This window comes from Anser brachyrhynchus (genome assembly GCF_964034855.1).
Source record: "Anser brachyrhynchus genome assembly, chromosome: 9".
NCBI lineage: Eukaryota > Metazoa > Chordata > Aves > Anseriformes > Anatidae > Anser > Anser brachyrhynchus.
The window spans coordinates 10,575,114-10,596,621 of NC_137703.1; the positions used below are offsets into that span (position 1 = coordinate 10,575,114).

General features: G+C 38.2%; 1 protein-coding gene across 19 annotated transcripts in view; it reads right to left on the reverse strand.

Moving 5' to 3' along the window:
* The window catches only part of LRCH3 (leucine rich repeats and calponin homology domain containing 3), a 67,551-nt gene that overhangs the window by 20,337 nt on the left and 25,706 nt on the right, over positions 1-21,508 (reverse strand). For 5 of the 19 annotated variants that reach the window (XM_080604452.1, XM_080604449.1, XM_080604455.1 and 2 more), the window contains exons 2-15: positions 18,191-18,335; positions 16,547-16,673; positions 16,114-16,219; positions 15,794-15,930; positions 14,714-14,823; positions 11,880-11,973; positions 10,899-11,019; positions 8,354-8,502; positions 5,618-5,688; positions 3,025-3,120; positions 2,540-2,591; positions 2,244-2,384; positions 1,555-1,602; positions 386-439 (exon numbers count right to left, since the gene is read on the reverse strand). In XM_080604452.1, the coding sequence (XP_080460578.1) occupies positions 386-439; positions 1,555-1,602; positions 2,244-2,384; positions 2,540-2,591; positions 3,025-3,120; positions 5,618-5,688; positions 8,354-8,502; positions 10,899-11,019; positions 11,880-11,973; positions 14,714-14,823; positions 15,794-15,930; positions 16,114-16,219; positions 16,547-16,673; positions 18,191-18,335 (1,451 nt within the window). The remainder of the gene's footprint in view (positions 1-385; positions 440-1,554; positions 1,603-2,243; positions 2,385-2,539; positions 2,592-3,024; positions 3,121-5,617; positions 5,689-8,353; positions 8,503-10,898; positions 11,020-11,879; positions 11,974-14,713; positions 14,824-15,793; positions 15,931-16,113; positions 16,220-16,546; positions 16,674-18,190; positions 18,336-21,508) is intronic. The other 14 variants (XM_080604456.1, XM_080604450.1, XM_080604454.1 and 11 more) reach the window with 7 other exon arrangements.

A 21,508-nucleotide genomic window follows, 5' to 3' on the forward strand; every position in this document is an offset into this window, starting at 1 on the left:
GCTGTATTCAAAGCATTAAAATTGTTTACTTGACACTGAAGAGCTCATCAATTAGGAAGCAAGCTAAACGGAGGAGAAATCAAACTGGAACTACTAGAGGAGGATTTTGAATTTTATAAGCTGTTCTTCACTATCAGTAATTTTCCTTCTTCTCTAAACTTTAATTATTTTATGGAAAAATATCACTATATTATTATAACAAATAGCTGACAGTACAAATATCGATATATTCGAACTAAGTCACTTTTCAAAGAAGATGGTCATGTTTTATGCTATTTAGATTAGCTCTAAAATAGTTTGTCTAATCTGAGGCAACCATAACATGTAGCTATTTTTATGCTCTAGAATCTGCCAGATAAAAAGGCCATTGCGTGCAGGATCTTACCACTAACAAGGCACTATCATCAGTATGCTGAGACCTTCTGGATGGAAAGGGACACTGGGAGGTGGGAGAGATGGAGTAATATCAGAAACAAACAGAATGACACAGCCGTGAACAGACAGACATTCAGGGACACGTACTGCTTGTTTATAGCATTTTGAGGCATTATTTCTACAGTTCTATACAGTATACATAACTGTGTAGGAATATATAGCCACATGACCCATGAATTACAGTATATTCATATCACTTAAGGAATCAATTATTCTGCTCTGTGTTGTCTCAAGCAAATACAGACAACTATGTATTCACAATTCTTACTGTGGCAGAACAAAGGACTCTTTAAAAGAATAAATTAAGAACAGAAGAACATTAGTAAGGAAAAGAAGCAAAAACTATTTCAAATACCCCATGTTTCAGTAATTTTCAAACAACAAAAAGGTGAAAAATGCTTCTGAAGAGCTATTTGTAAGCGTTACGCTATTAAAGGTTTTGATCTGATTAACACTGCCATGTGAATTATCTTCCCCAGACAAAAGTGAGGATGGCAAGCAGTGGAAGAGCTATTACCAAACAGAAATGTGGTGCAGAGAATGAACAGATGTCATTGGCTCAGGTCTGTAGACTTCAGAAGGCTGAGCCTTGTGCAATTTTTATCCCCTATTTACTCACTGCTTTTGACTATAAAGCTACACTAAGAGAAACCTTTTTTTAAAAAAAATAAATAGATAACCCTCAAAATAAAAATAGTTAATCTTTCTGGGATAACTGGTAATGTGACAGACAAATAGGAGAAAACTGATCAATGAAGGAGAAATCACTGCAACACAAAATCTTGTTTGAATACTCCCATTAGAAATTTAACTGTACTGCTTCCAAGCAGCATCTTAAAATGGAACATTAAATCTATTTTCTGTATAGAACATAGAAAACATACAAGAAACAACCAAACACTCAGACAAACAATCTACATGAACAGAAGGAAATACTAAACTGGTCCATAAACAAAAAAAAAAGAAAAAGGGACCAACTCAGGGCCTATTAGATGTGAAAAACTTATCTTATAACCCATTCCTGAAGAGTTCTCCACAATCAGGAAAATCTCCTCTGATGGAGAGAGCTAAGAATTCAGGTACTGCCAAACCCAATTAATACTTATATTGGAGTCTTACCTCACTATCCAGAGGACTTTGCTTCTGGGTACTTAAAGATGCTTTTTGCTACAGAGAAAAAGGAAAAACAAAAGAAATTTAAAAGGATGTGACAGAGAAACAAAAGCTCTGAACAGAACAGCATAATTTAGAAGTGTTTTAAAACACATGAAATCCTAGTTTTTAAATAAAACGTACTGGGGAAATTTCAAGTTTCTACTGAGATGAAAGCACTAATATTATTAGTCAAAAAATAGCTTTCATTCTGTATGAAAACAAAAACCCAAATTGTTTTTGCATATTAAAAGATGCATAATAAACCAAAAATATAACCCAAGGGAGTAATTTCATTGCTGAGAACAAAGTGCTCATGAATAACAAAGGCAACAGAAGAAAAAAAAAAAAAAGAAAAAAGGCTTGTCAATGAACAAAATGCATCCTAAATATCCTAAGTCTTTAACTGAAAGACTAAGCTGAATTTTTAATAAAAGCACCTTTTCTGCAAAACACTGCCATGAATCTGAGATTAGTTGATGTTAATGAGAAGACTTGTTTCAGGCAGCTAGAAACCTTTTCTCTACAATCACAATTTTACAATTGTAATTTTACAATTACAATTATTTTCTGCAATATTCCAGCGTTAATGACCTTGGCAACTAATTTTCATTAAGGGAATCAGAAAAGATAAAGATTTGGAATCAAGTAGGTACTTTAACAAAGTCAAGAACAGCTTCTCTCTGGATCTGTTTCGTTCTCATCCTTTCCTCCTCGTACTGAAGTGCTGCTAGCTGTGCCTCTCGACGGGTACGCTCTATGTGCCTGCGGTGCAGCTCGGGATCTGTATTGGGCACCTGGAACAAAAGAGTGCACTACGTTGTTAAGACAGAACTACAGTGGGTAAGACAGAAGGGTTACAGAGCAATAGTCCATATCTTCTGGTTAACATAAGTTTGGTTTTGCACCAATCTTAGCCAAAAGAATAAAACAGTGCAGTTCAACGTGTTACCTGACTGTGGTGACTTGATAGAGAGAGAAAACACGGTGAATCAGCTGGGGGCCTGACAAATGGAAAAAACAGAGAGTGATTATATTTTAAACTTAAGTAAAAAAAAAATAATTCATACATGTGCATCACTGACAACTCATACATCTCATCAACTCCAGGAAAGTAACTATTTAGTAAGCTGCTAAACTGCTGCAACAATGATATAACTTATTGTTACTGCTTGATAGATTTTGTGCAGTCATTTCTACCTCTTCTCCTGAATTGTGATAAAAATCCTTCTGCAGCTACGGATGTATCAATGGGTTTGTATATTTGGCCTATTATATTGAGATATTCAGTATCTTAATTCTCATTCTCTAGGAGCTGATTAAGTAACCAATATAGGAACTTTTCAGATGATCCTCATGTAGAGGAACAACTGGTTACAATGGCTTTTTAGCAAAAAAGAAAAAAAAAAGTAGGAACTATATGTTTCTTTTCCCTACCTCTCTGTCCTGTCCACATAACTCCTTAGTACTTGGTGATGCTCTCTGTCCTGCACCAAATTTAGAGTTTCAGGTCTTCGTAATTCATCAGTATCCCTGCAGGTAAACACCAGGTGGAAGGGGGATTGGCCACTGATGCATAAACACTACTGTCAGGTGAATTCTTCTCTAGACTACAGCTGTTTGTGAAAGTAATTGCCTAGACAATTAGCTTCAGATAATCACAACGGTGAAATGTAAGATGACTAAAGAAATTACGCTGTGATACCAGGTTAGATCACAATTAGTACAGTTCATAATTTAATAAACGTAACTTGCTTAATTAACAGGATGGTTTCAAAACACACAAAAATGGAACTTCTCAAGATTATATTCTGGTGATTGTAGGCCTTTTTTTTTTCTGGAAAGAACAATTGTTTTTAAAACATTACCATCCTCTGATATTTCCAGAACAAATCTCACTTCACCAATCAAATGATGACTTTCTAACAATCTAAATGATGACTTTATCAGTGATGCAAGCCATCAAAGTCACAAGATAAACAGTAACTGAGCTGTCTCACACCTATCATACTAACAATATAAGAGAAATTTTACAGTAAGGTCTTAGCTAGAATGTAGCTGTGAGCACTGAAACAATTCCTAAGGTCTACAATTCCACAGTCTACAACATGTTCCCTGCCATACAAGAAGGTAGATGGAAATCAAGTAGGTTACTCCGGTACCCTTGACTCAGCAACCCTTGCTCCTGGGTCAACCACGGAATAGGGAGAGACTCCTCAATGCACTTTGGAAAACATCATTCTTGCTGCCTGTGTGCTGACTAATTCCACACCTACTCTCTGCGGAGAAGCTTAAAAGATGTGGAAGATGCATACGCTACAGGTTTCCCCTGTTACTTGAGTTAGCACCGATGCACACCATGACAAATCCACTACTGCAGTGCTTTGAATAGACAGGACTGGGTTCAACTAAGTGCTAAGAAGCATATTCAGACTAGAGTACACACAGCTTTGTTGCATAAGAAACGAACCACAGTCTGTCCAGAGGCAAAAACCTAATTTACTGAACTGAATCAACTAATGTAAGTACTCTTAAGATGAAGTCTGCGTTACATCCAACTCTTCAAGGGTTTTAATGGCTTTAGCATGCTGAAGAAAAAAAAAAAAGAGGCTGCCTGCCAAGGCATTTGCAATGAATTATTGTGGAAGCAGTTTACAGCTTGTGGTTGGCACAAATGAAATATTTGACTAATATATGCTTAAAATTATTTAAAAAAAGACTAGTTGTCATATGGCTGTTTTTCCATAATCTTGAGGGCAACAACATAACCCGTTTTTAGTGCCTCATTAAGAATTTCACCCTGCTGCACCACAATATGAACAATCTACAATTCCTTTAGGTCTTCAATTAATTACTTGCACATCAAGATCCACTGCCACTCCCACGTAAAATTTTGATAACAATGGACACCCTAAGCGAGATACAACTTCCTTTATCATTAAAATCTGTGTATGTAAACAGCAGCTCACTCCTGGCTAGCTAGCCTTCTCGTCTTATTTTCTGTAGATATTTCTTGGAATCCAGTGTTTGTCTAATTACTTCCATGTTGACCACAAATGTTCAAATAGGAAAAAAAAATAAAAATCAGTCTTTCAAACCAAGAGCACTTCATTTGGGAAGAACACGTCAGACTGTTATTTTATGCTTTACTTGTAGACACTACAGGGTAAGGAATGCCAATATATGCTGAAGGAGTTACCCTCCATTATATCAACACGACTAGTATATTTGCACACTGACTGTACATTTCAAAATCTCTATTAAAACACTGCCATAACTCTGGAGAAATTTAAACACTATTCTTGATTTCATTTTCTCTTTGAAGACCATTTCTGAATGCCATTAAACTTACTGACTGCGTAAATAATGACATACCTAAGGCTAGCAGTTCTTTCTCTCTCTCTCTCTCTTTTTTTTTTTTCCAAACATTCCTAGTACAATTGAGTTGGTTTTCTGCTGATTCCTTAACATTCATTTTCACTCCACAGAATACCATTGAAGGATTTCAGTATATGGAAGGTTCTGTCAGTTTTGATTTTAGTTGCATTAGAAGAAGCTATACATTTGCCTATCTTCTGTTCTTTCAACCCAGACATCTCTTCTCAAACCTAATCACCTCATTTACATCCTGTCCGGCTCTGACCCATGTTTTATGGATAAGCACTAATCCTCCGACAAGCCAAGCAATCACTAAGAAGTATGGACATACTTCAGAAAGGTCAACTTTGTTAAACTAAGTGACCATGCGGTTTTTCCATTGTCATCAGTGACTTCCAATCTAGCCCTTCTTCCCCTGATGTTTTAACCAATATACTTAAATCTAAGCCCTGGTATAGAACAGTCAAGCCTTTTGGTCATCATTATTCGAATATGAATTCCAGATCTAGAGCAATAACTTATTTGTAAAGCACCATGCACATTTCTGGTGAAGCAACAAAAAACGTAATTTAAAAAAAAAATATTCAGTAAATATCTGCTTTGCATTCATCATGAAACTTTGCACAAAATTACTTCTACCACATATTCTTACCTATTTTGGTGTAAGTATCTGTTTTCCGTTTTTTGAAATTCTCTTAGGGATACAGGCTTTACTGGGGAGCCCTATGCAAAATAACACAGAAGACTAAATTAGCAATGTATTCGTAACACTGTACATGAAAGTCATACATACAAAGTATTCAAAATACCCAACAAAGAACAACAAAACACAGCTCAAAGATTTTTGTTTCCAGCTAGGCAAGCTCACTTTTTTTTCCCTCTGCTATTTAAAGAAACTTTAGTTTCAAGACTTAATATGCCTACTGTTTAAATGAGTTTTAAAACCTCCGCTATTAAGGATAATGCAGAGAAGTAAATGTAGGTAGAAAATAATTAACATCACTTAGAAGAAATGTAGAATTAAGCTCTAAAGAAGGCATACAGAACTGTAGAGCAATGTAGTCTGGAATCTCAGAAATACAGGATACAATAGCTGATGCCCTAAGGACAGGTCACTGGTGAATAAAAAAAGCAAAAAAAAAAAAAGGGTATGGAAGAGCACACCTATGGCTTCATCTGAGTTATGAAGTCATTTATCTTACTGGGAACAGAGACAAATTGCATTTCTATTGATACCCACTAACATAGGGAAATGGAAACTTCAAGACTTGTCAATTTTCACTCGTGCCGGTATTGATACTGCTATATTGCATACAGTTAGACTACTACTTAGGTCAGAGTTTTAGGCTGTTTGTATTTTCAGAAAAACTGCAAACAGCTTAATTTTTATGAATGCCTATGAACCCTATTAATAACTTTTTTGATGTTGTTCAATGCCTTTTCATTATTTACAGTGAAGAGTCCTTGGGTTGTAATGCCAGCAGCTGCCTTTTTTGAGTTTTGCTCATGTCTATGCTTCAAATGGCATCAGCTTCCACAATTTGATATTGAATTTGAGATCTGCAAAACGAATGCATCTCCAATAGATATTTGTGTCACTGATTTTTAACATAGTAAACAGTAACATAACATGGACAAAACAGGCACCAGGCTCCTATGTGAATATTAAAGATCTGTGACTTCTTCTTTCCCCAAAGAGCAAACATCTTTTTGCTTCAAAACACAAAACAATACGAAAGGACACGTTTGAATTGCAGCATAACAGCTACTGTTTAAGCATATTGACCACAAGGATTTTCTCAGACCGATTGCTCATGTAGCATATACAATGAGCCACTGAATTGTGAAGCTGTGTACACAGGTAGTAAGACTCATAGAACATAGAAAGAAACATTATATAGCTAGAAATCCATTTCTGTAGTTCGATTTCTGAGAACACTCTCCAATGTCTACCATCCAAGTGGTAGGCATTGGAGACTTAACAGGGAACAGTCTTCTCCGTGTGTTTGTTCACAGCAGTGGCTACTACAACTGGAACAAAGACTTTTTCCAGTTTTGGTGATTCATACATTTCAAAGCAACTTTAGTGAATTTTGATCAAGTGCACACTAATCCTTGTGCAGTTAGAAAGCAATGAAAGGACATGAACAAAAGAAAAATGACGGTAACTTCACAGAAATCATTGCCTTTGTCTGCTCATGGACGTCATCTGGCTATAGTAAGCAACCAATAAAAGCAACTATTATTAGCATACTATATTGTGAATGTGCAAACAAATTAAGTTCTTCGTCCATATGTTGCGGGGAAATGGGTGCATGTATCGTGACTCTCGGGAATTATATTACAGTTACTGAGGTTTCTGAAATGCAGCATTCCAGTGCAAGTATTGCATACCAGCTTAAATAGAAAGACTCTTGAGAACAAAAAAGAAAGATACTGTTTAGACTTGTTGGGAAACAAGAACAGAGGCTTCTTTGCCCCCTTTTTTGTGTGTGTGTGTGTGTGTGTGAAAGAAGAAAATAGGGCAATGTCTGGAGCCACTCATGCCTGTTTCTAGATATTTGAAAAAGCTGTCCGGATAACTTTCCAACCTGTCTAGCAATGCTTTCACGTGCTCATTTAACTGTATACTTCTACTCACTGAGAACAGTTTAATGCCAGATTTATCCTGAACTACTGATGATGGCTTTTGTTCAGAAAGGTGACTGTATACGTATCCGAGTCTACTGTAACCCGTGGTGACACTTCACAGCCTTGCTCAAAACGGAGAAATTGTTTTCTGTAAACAGCAGGCTTTCTGAAAAGTCTGAGTATTGAAGTTAGTCTAAACTTAAAATGGATGCTTAAGACAGTAAGTTTACTGGCAAATAACTCATAATCAATACAAACAGCCAAATTAATGAAGTTTCAAAATTCCTGTAGTATGTCTAAGCTGATAACAGCGAACATTTTTCCCTTAAAAAAAGACATTTATTCAGCAAGTAATTCACCATGTAAACATGAACAGTTTCCTAGGTATCACCAATTACTAACTGGAAGCATCAAACGTGCTTTCTGGTGAAAACACTCCTTTGGAAAACCATTCACTTCAGGTATGCTTAAAGCAAAAGCTTGCAAGAACCCCCAGGACAGGAGAACAGCGTGGCTGCGTTGGACTCATTCCACATATCCCAAAGGGCGCTTGAGAGCAACTTAACATCCCACTTCTGACCCTCCACAAAGCACAACACTGTGCTCTTCCTCCAGATCACTTAGTGTTTTTTTGGTGTTTTGTTGTTTCCTTTTTTTTTTTAAACCAAAGAAAACCTCTGAGGACAAGAAGCATTAATATCATCACAAAGGCTTTCCTGTGGCATATGAATTTAACTATTTTAAGTAAAAGCACCACCTCATTAGAGATTCGCCGCTGGTCAATATATGCCATGAATTGTGAGCTGAGGCTGTCTGAGTCCATGCACTTGGGTTGCCTCACCTCTTCCTCCTCCTCTTCTGTGGCACAGCTATCAATATAGTCGATCTGATCGAGATCATGTTCCACTTGACATACATACACAAAGGAAACACCCATAATTAGATGACCAACAGGAGGGGAAAAATAAACAACAAAAACAGCGTCAGGAACTAAGACCATACTGTCTTTCTTCCATCTGGGAAAGCTCAGCCTGAAAAGTATTGAATTCTGCCTGGCCCGCTAACATTTGTTACACATCAGATTTTCAAATAGTAATAAAATTCATGGTTTTTAAAAAGCAATGATAAACATATCAAGTATGTAGTTTTAAATTGCCAGCTGCAGATAATTTAGTAGTGACTAAAAAAATTGTGACTTTCTCAATGCTGAAAAGTATTTATCAAAATCTATCACCTAACATCGAGGCTGCAGAATGATTTGTGTATGTTTTGAACAAGTTATCTTGTTTCTAAATCATCTCCTTCAGACAAATTAGGATGGATATGACATACTTCTACTAGTACTTTATTACTACAACAACAACAGAGGACAGCGTGACCAAGTTATCAGGATGCAAATGCAATGAATAAAAAAAATGTGTAAGTGGAAATAATGGAGGGTAGTACAGAAAGCAACAGAAACCTCAAAAGCACCTAAAAGCACCTCCAAATTTTATGTTATAAACCCAGAATGTGCATTCTGCCCAGAGATTCCGAGAAACATGACATCTAGTAAACTACCTGGGTGAAAAATACTGTGCCATGGATGCAGGGTAAAGCGTAAGCTCCTTTTCTGAGCACCAGTCTTCTCATTCTTAAAACTGTCCCCAAATTTTCTCTTGACTCTCTTGCAGACATTCTTTTTCTACTCCCCCGCCTCTTTCCTGCTTGTCTAAAACAGACTTCTCTTTGCTTCACCACACAATCTAGCAACTGTTACTGCCAAAGCCACCTCCTCTGCTACTACACCCATCCAAAACAGCATTCCTATATATTTTGGCTTCATTAAATCTCCATCTCGGTTTCAAATATTAAAAAAATAAAATACAAGGAAAACACACAACAAAAACCACACCACAACAACCACCACCTTATTAAACTTTAACAACAACAATACAGCAGAGGGTGAAAGACATTAGTAACTGTGTAAGGAGCACAAAATTGGAAAGGATCTCCTGGATCCCTGACAGCACATGCTATGGCTTGTACCGCTCTCCAATACTCCTACTCGTGAACTGACTGAGCTCCACCTTAAAAGACTAGTGAGGCCTTTTGAAATGCCTGGTGTACAAAACCCAAAGAACAGAATAAAGCTAGTCTTAGAGGTAAAGCTGGCAGTGTTACCTGCTATTAAGGCTGCCCACAGCTTCCCATAACATCATGTTTTCAATTCTTCTAGCTTTGCCAGAATGTAACTGTTTGAACTAATTTTTCTAATCCATTAATGTGTAAAGGAATGAGAGTTTAAAAAAGTTTCAGGTATTTCCAGATGCTAGCAAAGAAAACAAAAACACTGTAGCAGAAAAGAGTACGACCAAGAAAAGAAGATGGTAAAGTTGAATAAGGTGAGGAGGAAGAAAGAGGGAAGATAAAGTGGGAGCCACAAGAGGGAAATTAAAACTGCTTGGGAGAGTGAGACTCGAGGTATGTGAACTGGAACCCTTAAGGGAAATGGAAAACAGAGAGCAGCTAAGCAAGAAGAAAACTTAATCAGTGTATGTGGGGATGAGAGATCCAGTAACCAGTAGTGGGTGAAATGGAGAAGATGGAATGACTGAAAAAAACAAACAAACAAGCCTGGAAGAACGCTAAAACAGGTCACAGTAACAAAAAGAGGACTGAACTGCAAGCCAGTGGTAGCAGGGGATTATTGCAAGTTAAAATACAGAAGGACTCTGGAGATCAAGAAACATGAGAAGGACTGTCATCTATTGACCAAACAGGAGGGTGCTGCTTTCAGACTGCAGGACAACAAATTGAGAAACGTCAAAAAAGCAATCTCACAAGTACCTGTCCCTCCTAGACAGCTCACGTGTTTGTGTGAAAACCTAAGATTCGTGAACAAGGCACATTTGCTGCTTGAAAACATGGAATTCCCTGACAAAACTGCTCATCCTTTTCTGACAGCAGTCATCACAGAGCACAGCCAATTTACTGCTGCTGTAAATTCTCCCAGTAGCTCAAGCTGCAAAACTCCATGAACTGAAGTTCAAGATTCCTAAGCACTGTTCAAACTATTTGGCAATTTTACTCTAGTACATATGCAGAAACTGACATAATGTTTCCCAGATAATCCTAATTCCAATGCTAATTGATTTTGCCTTGCAACATACTTAACGCACTGTTTACACAAGTCTTTCAGAATAATTCTACCTGTATCTTTCTCCCTTTTTTTTTTTGTCTTTAGACAGCCTATTATTTACAGCAAATATTCTGAAATATATAACAACAATAAATATTATTAGTCAAAGATCACTATTTACCTCCGCCGTTAGTTACAACTGCGCTCCCCCGGTTTTCTTGAAACTGACTCTCTCTTCGCAGTCTCTGTTCTTTAGTGATTTCTGCCACACGTAAAGGGAGGTCTGAAAACTCATCTGTTGGCTTTAGAAAAAAAAATGGTGAAGAAAAATTTTCTTGGGAAACATCTTGCAAGTTATTATCTCTTGATTTGTGTTTTTACTTCAATTGTCCTCTTTTGTACGTACAAAACACTATCAAAATATAGCTAAGGTGTATTGTCTTTAAATAACATATATTTAAGCTTTCCTAAACAAAATAAACAAACAAACAAACAAACCAACCACAGTTTGACTACAGCTTTTCTCTGGAAGTGCTTGAAAACATCCAAGGATAGAAGTCCTAGAACTCTTCCTAAAACCAAGCTAGGAGCACAAAGAGGCATATAGAAAGCAGTTCACAAAAGCACTTAAAATCTTGGCTACTGCCTTTTCTACCTGTCCCAAGAGGAAAAGGGTGCTTCCTCCTAGAAAGAAAAATTGACAACCTCCTTGCTAGGAGGTACTATTTCCATACTCTAAGTAGTAAACAGACTTTATTTTTAACATTTGAAAAAAGCTGCGAAGATGATGAAATTCCCATCTCACTTTTGAAGCTCAATTTTCATGTTCAGATTTTATTGAAACAACTACCCAGAAGTAAATGAAGATGACTCATCATTGTAATGACAGCTAAGATTTTTTTTAAATGAGGAACCCCCCTTTTCCTCATCTTTTGTGCTCCAGTAAATTCATCTGTCATGCACATTTCTCTTACTTTTAACTTCATGTCCATCCCATATAAAATTATGCTTGATTTACTTGAATAAATTTACAAATATTGGATGAATACAATTTCCATACTAACACGTACACATTCCCTACTGAATATGCTTCCAGGTGTATACTTATTATTTTTCTTTCCTGCAAAATATGGCACTCAAAAAAAAAAGTTGCAACACTTACTTCATTCCCTGACCATCTTTTGTCTCCACTGTCCACACTGTTGAAGCCAGAATCAAGTGCTCCATATGGACGACTGGAATAAAGTTCCTCATGGCTGTCAAACACAATGGTTTAGTTAGTGCAACACAGAAGTCACTGAAAAATTGTCAGCTACTACAGAACTAAGGTAGAAAGGGCTACCAAGCACAGTTGCAGTGTTTTACAAGCTCAGCATATTAGAAAGCATCATACTGCATTCGCCATGCAGAACAAGAGGCATGGTCTTGGTCAGCTGTTCACCTGCATTTTAAGAGCTAATCCGACCAAAGTATTTATCTGTACTGCAAACATTTCCCAAACAGAAATTATGACAAAGAAAACCGCAAAGTGGTCTCATTATTATTTCACTGTTTACCATGTCAAGCTTTCATTTTCCACTGCTCGTATGTTTTGGTTGAAAAACACTTCTGTTTACTTCTCACAAAGTTTTTCCTCAAACAGGCAAAAAGCATATAAAATTACAAAAAATACAGGTATAGCAAAATATATGTATTATGTATTATATCTATAATTTATTATGTGACTATCTTCTGTATCATAATTATCTACCTAAAATGTACAGAAAGCAAGGCAACATTTCAAATATTTCATGGTATATTAAATATAGAAGTACGGCTTCCATCTACAGAGTCTGACTTTGTCGATGACACGTCTAGACAAAGGCATTAAACATGTGCCTGGTGTTACAATACACACCAACAAACAGCCATACAAGATCCCTGAATTTCTGGGCTCAGAAACTACATAATTCAGCCGTACAGCCATCACAGATGTCAAGCCTGGCAACTGCTGCAGATAGCTGCAGTAAAGAGACAATGGGACTTGTCTGACCCACTGCAGATGGCATTTCACAATGGCTCAACTGTCCTACTGGCACTCGATGCCCCAGGGAGAACTGCAGCAGTAATTACTACATAATACACAAGGAAGAACTTCAGGAAGCTAATTGGTTCACCCCATCATAACCAAATTGCCAGGCATTTTCTCACTGGTATTGCTCTCAAGTTGCTGCTCCCTCTAAAAATCCCTCTTTCAGGAAAGACTTATTTTTAAATTACTCATTACTGTTATTTAAGCAGCACATACGCATGCATGGGGCTTTCAAAACTTAGAGATTCAGGGCTACTTACGTTTTCAGACAGACATTAAAAAAAGCAAAAAAAAGTAATAGGAGGGATGGAGAGCTACAGATGAGAACTATTAGGCTATACATCTACTTCTATGCAGTTCAAACTTCTGCAAACAGACACCAGAAGACAAGCTCTTGCACCTGCATGGAGTTTAGGTTAACTCAGGAGAGTCACACTGTTACGGCCTCATATTTTAACAGAAAGATTACCTGCATAAAAAGCCTTAGCAAGTAATAAGGGGAAAAAAGTACTTCCCTTCTTCAGGGTTGGGAAGAAAAAAGACAAAAATGCTGAGTGCAGTTAAAGAACTATTAATGTGAGACACTGATGACAGAACAACACTTACACTGGTAGTTCACAATACTTAACGGTTGTAAAACATGGCTCAGAGAAGAAAAAAATCTATCTGCTGTTTAATTACATTTTAAATACATCCATACTCCTAGAAGCTGTGAGAACCCTGTCCTAAGTTGATCAATTACACAGAATTGAAGAGCATCAAAATGGCTCCTTGGCTACATCTCAAAAATGGAAAAGCATTTTGATACAAATTTTCTTCTTTTTTGCATCCATATTTCGAAGCTATGATTAAAACAAAAATTCTCATTTCAGAAAAGCAATTACTGAAAACTTTGATAGTAATACAACAGTCAGTCAGTGAGACCCCTTATTTTGGATTTTCTCTTAAAAAATAAATAAATCACACCAGAGAGAAAGAGATCGTGACAGTTTGTCTTTCCGAGCCTCTTCTTTTCAATAGCAGGATGGTATCCCTAGTATTGAACAGAGACTGTCTGTAACAGCTTATGTTCTAGGAAAGTGAGGAAAACCCAAAATACTCAATTCACATGTTGACTTCAGACAGAAAAATAATTAAAGACAGTCAGTACTGATAAGAAATCATTCTGTCAGTTCCTCGTGCAAATTCTTCTTCACAAATCTGACTCATGGTGATTTATCGTGAGGCCCCCTGATCTGTGTTTTACTGCTGCAGTACATCCTTTAGCAACTACTCCTCCACACACTATTACCACCTTCCAAGACGACTGAGGTAACTTTTATATATACACTTAGTTTCATACTTCACTGACTCCCTTTCTTCTCTACCATATAACAGAAATAAATCTTAACTCCTGCTTTTCTCTAGACGTCTTAATTTAGCAGCTGATACAGCTGACTGTTCCAATATTTGTGTTACAAAGCTAAGCAATACTGCCAAGTGAAAGCTTGCCAAGAATAACAATTTACTAACTGGGTGGAGATCAGCATTTACACCTGCAGTTCGAGCACAGCAGTTATAAAATTCTGTACAACAGGTTAAAAATCACAGCAGGGATATACTTCAGCAAGTATATGGAATGTATTGAGATCTTATAAACTGAACACGTTAACCACAAGACAGCATGCCCCCGTACTAAGAATATGCTTCTTACTGTACAGTTAACTCTAGTACTGCCTTTCATATGATATTGCTAAGGTTTTCTTAAATAGTAGTACCTTGCTAGAATGTACCATGATAACATAAATGACATTCTTCAAAGCTACCTCCATCAATGAACTTACCAAAGAACAGTCCTTGGATCTATTTTGTTTTAAAATTCAGATGGCTGACAAAACTTTCCTGAATGACATCAAAGCTGGAAGCCTGGATGTTGCAAAACTTACCAAGATCCAAATCCCATGGGTCTCCTATCATAGTCGGGCAAGTCTGGAGCTATCTTGCATGCTTCTATGTTCAGGTATTTAAATATGTGGATTTTTCCTTTTATACATATCTATGAATTAAAAAAAAAAAAGGAAATAACAGAATTTTACAGTACACTTTCAAAATACTCTAACAGAGATTTAACCTGCAGTGCAGGGTAATAAATGAGCACATTTATGTCAGCCAATGCATCTTTTCTTTTAACCTCAGTGCATTTTAGATGAACGGTTGTAGTGGAGAGTCACGAGATGCCTGTTAAACAAATGGATGCTGTCCTCCACGTACATCTGGTCTGCATACAACTTTGTCAGCTGGATGCTGAAACTTCATCATGAAAAATAGACTTAAGTATGTACAAGTACTAGAATTTATACCCTTGGCATCAGAACAGATTCATCCTACCCATGTCCAGCTTTGAATGGCAGTGGCAGACTGCCAAAGCAAGCTCTTAGTTAAAGTGTCTGAAGACAATCACAGTTTTGCTTTCTAAAGGGAGGCAAAAGCCTGTGGAAACTACAGATTTCAGCAAGTGCCGCTGTAGATTCAGAAGCAGAAGCTCACAGCAGAATCTGTAATTCTCAATGGCTTATATACCTGCATTAAAAATTAGTCACTAGCCATACTGCAGTTTCTAGTTCCAATGCCAATTTGATCACTCTGCTGCAAAGTGAATTGGCGCGCAGCAGCACCGAGGCCTCAGTCAAAATTTTGACATTTGAGTGGCACAAAACCAGCTTTCCGTAACAGAGCTTCCTCCCTCCTACACCTCTCCTAAACCTATCTGAAATCTTCAGCTAATATTAGCACAATGTTAACAGTGGAATTTTTAGTATAATCCCATAGCTGAGACTACTAATGCAATAAATAGAAGAAAAAGGGATTTTTCAAGCTGTGCTGTATATTTAACACTTTCAGGGAATACAATTTATTTAAAGTCTTCTTGTTCATAAGTAAAGGTTCTAATAAAAGTTATTCAGCTTTTAACTTTGTTCCACCCTTTTTAATTAAACTAGTTATCTGAATTCCCAGCTGCAGTTTACCTGTGCAGGGGGTGACTGGAGAGGGTTGTTCTCTAACATGATGGTTTGCAGATGTCTGAGGTTCCTATAACAAACTGGGATTGTTGTTATTTTATTGCAGGAGAAATCTAACCGAATCAAAGGCAACTCAGCGAGCTCTGGAGGTAGAAAATAAACGATTAATTCAGCAGATTTAAAAGCAAGAACATAAAAAACCCTGTACATGTACTTTACAAAATAATTAAGTGTATCTGCTTCTAGTTCTCAGCGCAAGAAAAAGGCATTAAAAATACAGAAGTGCTTGAAGTTTCTGCTGTTACAACTGAGAGCCTTTATCTCACCTTCAGGTAAACGCACCAGATGATTTCTTCTGACATTTAGGTCCCGTAAGGATTCCAAATTGCCAATCTGCGGAGGTATTGTTTGTATTTCATTACAGCTCACATCCTACAAAGCACAAGTGAAGAGTGAGTTAGTACACTCCACACAACATAACTGGAGATACTAGAGTAAATAGAAATCCTTCTTAGACTAAAAGCAGATTTAAATAACTTGCTACTGCATGCAAGTGACTGGTTTACAATCACAAAGTTCTTAACAGAATGTTAATCTCGCAAATCCCCAGAGAGCATCCCAATTACTGCCCTGTTTTTAGCAGTTTATCTGAAGCACATCTGAACCTATTACGCACAATTAAATCAATTTAATTCATTTAATTAAGTCAATTAAATTAAAGATCAAATAGTGGTGGTTCAAGAATAATTGCATACTCACAAGCTCTGTCAGCTGTCTGAGCTGTCCTATTTCTTCAGGTATTGAAACCAATTTATTATTACTTGCTATCAAAACTTTTAGTGGTAGACTACAGAGGTGTACTGGCAATGTTGAAAGCTGGTTTCGGCTTTTTGGACAGAAAGAAAACAAGATCATTACAACTCTCATGAGAGCTCACCTCTGAAATGCAATGAAAATGCAATGAAAGATATATGCAAAAAACACACTCCATTTTGACAATTAGCTCTTTTTTTTTTAAATAATATAATTACTGTAAAACTAGTTCCATGAAACCTTCCTTGCTCCCTGAACCATTACTTGCTTTATCCAGTTGTGTCTGAACACATTTTGAATGTCAAATACCAAGCCTGATCTGATGCTTTTGAACTCAGCTACATAAAAATATTTGTGGGACTTCTGAAAACCGGGCATCCTCTGTCATAACTTAGTATGTTTGAACACGGTGCAAAAGCCTTTCAGGTGGGTAGTATTGCAGGTCAGCACATACAAAATTCCACAGAGAAATTCATTAGATTCAAAATCAGAAATATACTTGAAATATTCAGGAAGTCATGAGGATCACAAACCTTGCCAGGATGGATTTGGCTGTTCCAAAATCCAGTGTTGTACGTTTCACAACAGACTACTATTAAAGCAAATATGAGGTCATATGACTCGACTGTAACCTCAAACAAGAATCAAGTAGGATAAGAATGGATTATAAAAGGAGAAAGACTATCTTTCAAAGTAAAACATAGCAAAGAGCAAGCATGGATGTTTACAATGAAAGTTATTATGATCGTTGCTAAGGATCTTAACTAAGGCTTTGATCAGATGTTGACATTTACCAAAATATGCTGTTTTTTCATGCCTGAAGCCCAGATTTCCTTGCTATTAAAATATCTGAGCAGTAGCTGAATCAACAACAGCTTTCAAAAGGATTATAGTTGGACTGTACCTGCTAGAAATCACAGCAATAGGAAATCTATACCCTATTTATATCCTATTCCTATAATTCTCACCAGCAATAAAAAACAAGCTAATTAAATTGGCAGAAGTACGACACCAGAATGAAAAAGCCTGGCGTTTTTCTTGATTGCTATCACTGGCAATCTGTAACTAAGACCTTTCACCACCTCATAAAAGACTGTTTCTAGAAACGGAGAATGCTGTACACAGCTGAATTTTATCCATAGGATACATTGCACCAATTAGCTTTTAGCACTGGCAGGTAGGTGTTTGTCCTCGAGAAAGCTGTTTAAAAGCCACTAGTACAGTGAAGATAAATTCCATAAAGATTATTCATGTGCTCAGATTTGAAATTTACAGATTATCCAACACTATCCTCTCTTTTCAGTTAGCATGGATGTATTTTACATGAAAACTACTGGAACTTATTATGAGTACTGCAAGTTGGAATTAGCTTTCCTCTTCATACTCCACTTCTACAAGCTGCTGCTTAATCCTTGTGTTCCATGATCTACCTAAGTGAGGCTGGTACACGCTGCCTTGTTTCAATGACACACAATACAACAATGTGACGATCACACACTGTGTCTGTATTATTTATGGATGCACCAAAGTTGATCAACCCAGACTACTTATATATATATACACTAAAGCAGTTTTTAAGACAATTGTTACCTGATATTTAGAAATGTTAAAGACTGTAAGTTCAAAACAGCCTCTGGGATATATCGAATGCAGTTCTGGTACACATTGAGGCTCTCAAGGGAGACAAAGTGACATGCTTCTGCTGGAAGCTCTGACAGTCTGTTCCGTGACAAATCTGAAGGGGAAGAAAAAAACATTCCATGAAGCTATGTTAAAATTTAATGAGGGCAAGTATTATCTGTATATTTGCCGTCACATAGTGGGAAGAGTTGGACAGGAAGCAGTTTTGCCATCCTGCCTGCAAAGTTTTCAAGATTAGAAAATGATTTACACATTACACAGGAAATAAATTAACATCTTAAAATCTCGTAGTGACAATGAGAGAGACAAATGCTCCATTCCTTTCACAGTCATGCTTCTGCATCCCTAACCACTTAAAGCTGAAGGGAGTTAGTTTAAGATGTTGAAAGGCCAGCTTCAAATCTGTTCCAGGACCAGCTCCACCTTTAGATTACGGATTTTGTATAGGGTGAGTGGTGCTGTAATGAAACACAAACAAAACCCACAAGTACTCTTCTCCCAGCCCCCTGCTAAGCTCTGTCACATGGATATCTCAGCTTCAAACTTCTAGTCTAAAATATTCACTTTACATAGAATACATAGTGCACATTTATATATAACAGCTCCAGCAGGGGCAGCATGGGGCACACACCAGATATAAGCCTTCTATACCACAGCCAAAGCATCCCTCCCTTCACAGAGGCACCAGTTCAATCCTGAAATCTCAATCATGTAACGCAATAACCAGTTGCCTTGGTAGCAGAGAAATGCCTGCTCGCTGCTAGCAGCAAGATTTACAATTTCTCTGTGATCAAACATTCCCTGCTGGGCAAGAGACTAAGTTTAATCAAAACTACCACCAAATATTTGCATTTGAAGAATCAACATTTTTCCTCAGCCAGTCCAAACTGAAGTCCTACGTGTATCCATCAGCATTACTCTCCTCCAAGGGTAAAAGCTGCATTGTGATAAATAACACTGCTCAAAGTGTTATTTTCCCCTTAAAGGTCAAGCCAAGCTCTCGGTTATGAATGCCAAAGGACAGTTCTCGCAAACACACACTAGTAGCTGCCACTTCCTAACACACCCAGCTCTTAGATCTGACAGGGGTTATGTTCACCACTAAGAGCACAAGAAAGATGACTTTGCGTCAGCAAGGAGTTTTGGAGATACCGCCTGGTAATAGACTGACACTTCACCCACACCTTTTTAGGCAGGCGGACGTTCACTGTAAAAACCCCCCAATTAATCTCAATCAGCGTTGTGAACGATCAAAGCAAATATCCAAATGGGATTGCTATATTCTTTATTTGTTTTTATCCTTTATTAGTTTTGGGGTTATCCTTCAAATAAAATAAGCTTGTAGTGTACCTTTATTCCACGAAGGAACCATCCGATACAGATTACTTTTTAAAGGCTGACAATTCAGACAGGTCTCGCGAGTCTTGGACTACTATTATTATTTTTTTAAACAACGGGAAGCTTTTACAGAGTAAAAAAGCCCTCCCTGCAGAGCTCTTGTCTACCACTCTGTTTCAGTGTATGCTGCTCTATGGTGCTGAAGGAAAAAGGGTTAATGCTAGGGCACCTGGAGCTGCCACTAGGTCTGTCTCAATTTTTACAACTTTGATCAGAAAAAGCCACGAGTTACTACTGATAAAGAACCAGTAATTAAAAATCGCAGGAGAAAGGAGCACTACACTGAACTTTGCAGAGAAAAACTCTCAGATGTATTTTAGTGTAAGTGATAAGAGACCACATTAACCAAACTGCAGATACGACTGAAGTTAACTAAAGAATAAGATGGATATAAAATAAGGTGGTATAAGGCACACACAGATAGGAAAACAGGAAAATCATGGAAACTTCTAATCCACTGATATAAAAGGTAATGGGGAACATAACAAATCTCATTGCCTGTTCAGCAAAAAGTAGGAAAAATTACACCAAGCGTTTCTTTTCAGCTTGTATCAACATCGAAGTTGCCCTCAGCTTAAACTAAATTTGAACTTGATTTTGGAAAGCCACCATTTTTAACTCATCATTTCTGACCAGCTCTAACAGTGGAAGCTACAAACCAAAAGAAGAAGGGGAAGAAGGCGATGGCCCAGCTGAAGTGCATCTACACTAATGCACGCAGCATGGGTAACAAACAGGAGGAGCTGGAAGCCACTGTGCAGCAGGCAGGCTACGACTTGGTTGCCATCACGGAGACGTGGTGGGACCGCTCCCACGACTGGAGTGCTGCAATGCCTGGCTATCGGCTCTTCAGGAGGGACAGGCAGCACAGAAGGGGTGGTGGCGTGGCTCTCTACATTAGAGAATCTTTTGATGTTGTGGAACTCCAGGCTGGGAATGATAAGGTTGAATCCCTGTGGGTTAGGATCCGCGGGAAGGCCGGCAAGGCTAGCATCCTGGTGGGGGTCTGTTATAGACCGCCGAACCAGGATGAGGAGACGGATGAGGAGTTTTATAGGCAACTGACAGAAGTTGCAAAATCGTCGGCGCTTGTCCTCGTGGGGGACTTCAACTTCCCGGACATATCCTGGGAACACAACACGGCACAGAGAAAGCAGTCTAGGAGGTTTCTGGAGAGCATGGGAGATAGCTTCCTGACGCAGCTGGTCAGTGAACCTACCAGGGGTGGTGCCCCGCTAGACCTTCTCTTCACAAACAGAGAAGGACTGGTGGGAGATGTGGTGGTCAGAAGCTGTCTGGGGCAGAGTGACCACGAAATGGTAGAGTTCTCTATTCTTGGCGAGGCCAGGAAGGGGACCAGTAAAACTGCTGTCTTGGACTTCCGGAGGGCTGACTTTGAGCTGCTCAGGACGCTGGTTGGCCGAGTCCCTTGGGAGGCGGTTCTGAAGGGCAGAGGAGTCCAGGAAGGCTGGGCGCTCCTCAAGAAGGAAATCGTGATGGCACAGGAGCGGTCCGTCCCCACGTGCCCAAAGATGAGCCGGCGTGGAAGAAGACCGGCCTGGCTCAACAGAGAGTTGCGGCTGGAGCTTAGCAGAAAAAAGAGGGTTTATAATCTTTGGAAAAAAGGGCGGGCCACTGAGGAGGACTACAAGGATGTAGCGAGGCTGTGCAGGGAGAAAATTAGAAAGGCCAAAGCTCATCTGGAGCTCAACCTGGCTACTGCCGTTAAAGACAACAAAAAATCCTTTTACAAATACATCAACGCGAAACGGAGGACTAGGGAGAATCTCCATCCTTTACTGGATGCGAGGGGAAACCTAGTTACTAAGGATGAGGAAAAGGCTGAGGTGCTTAATGCCGCCTTTGCCT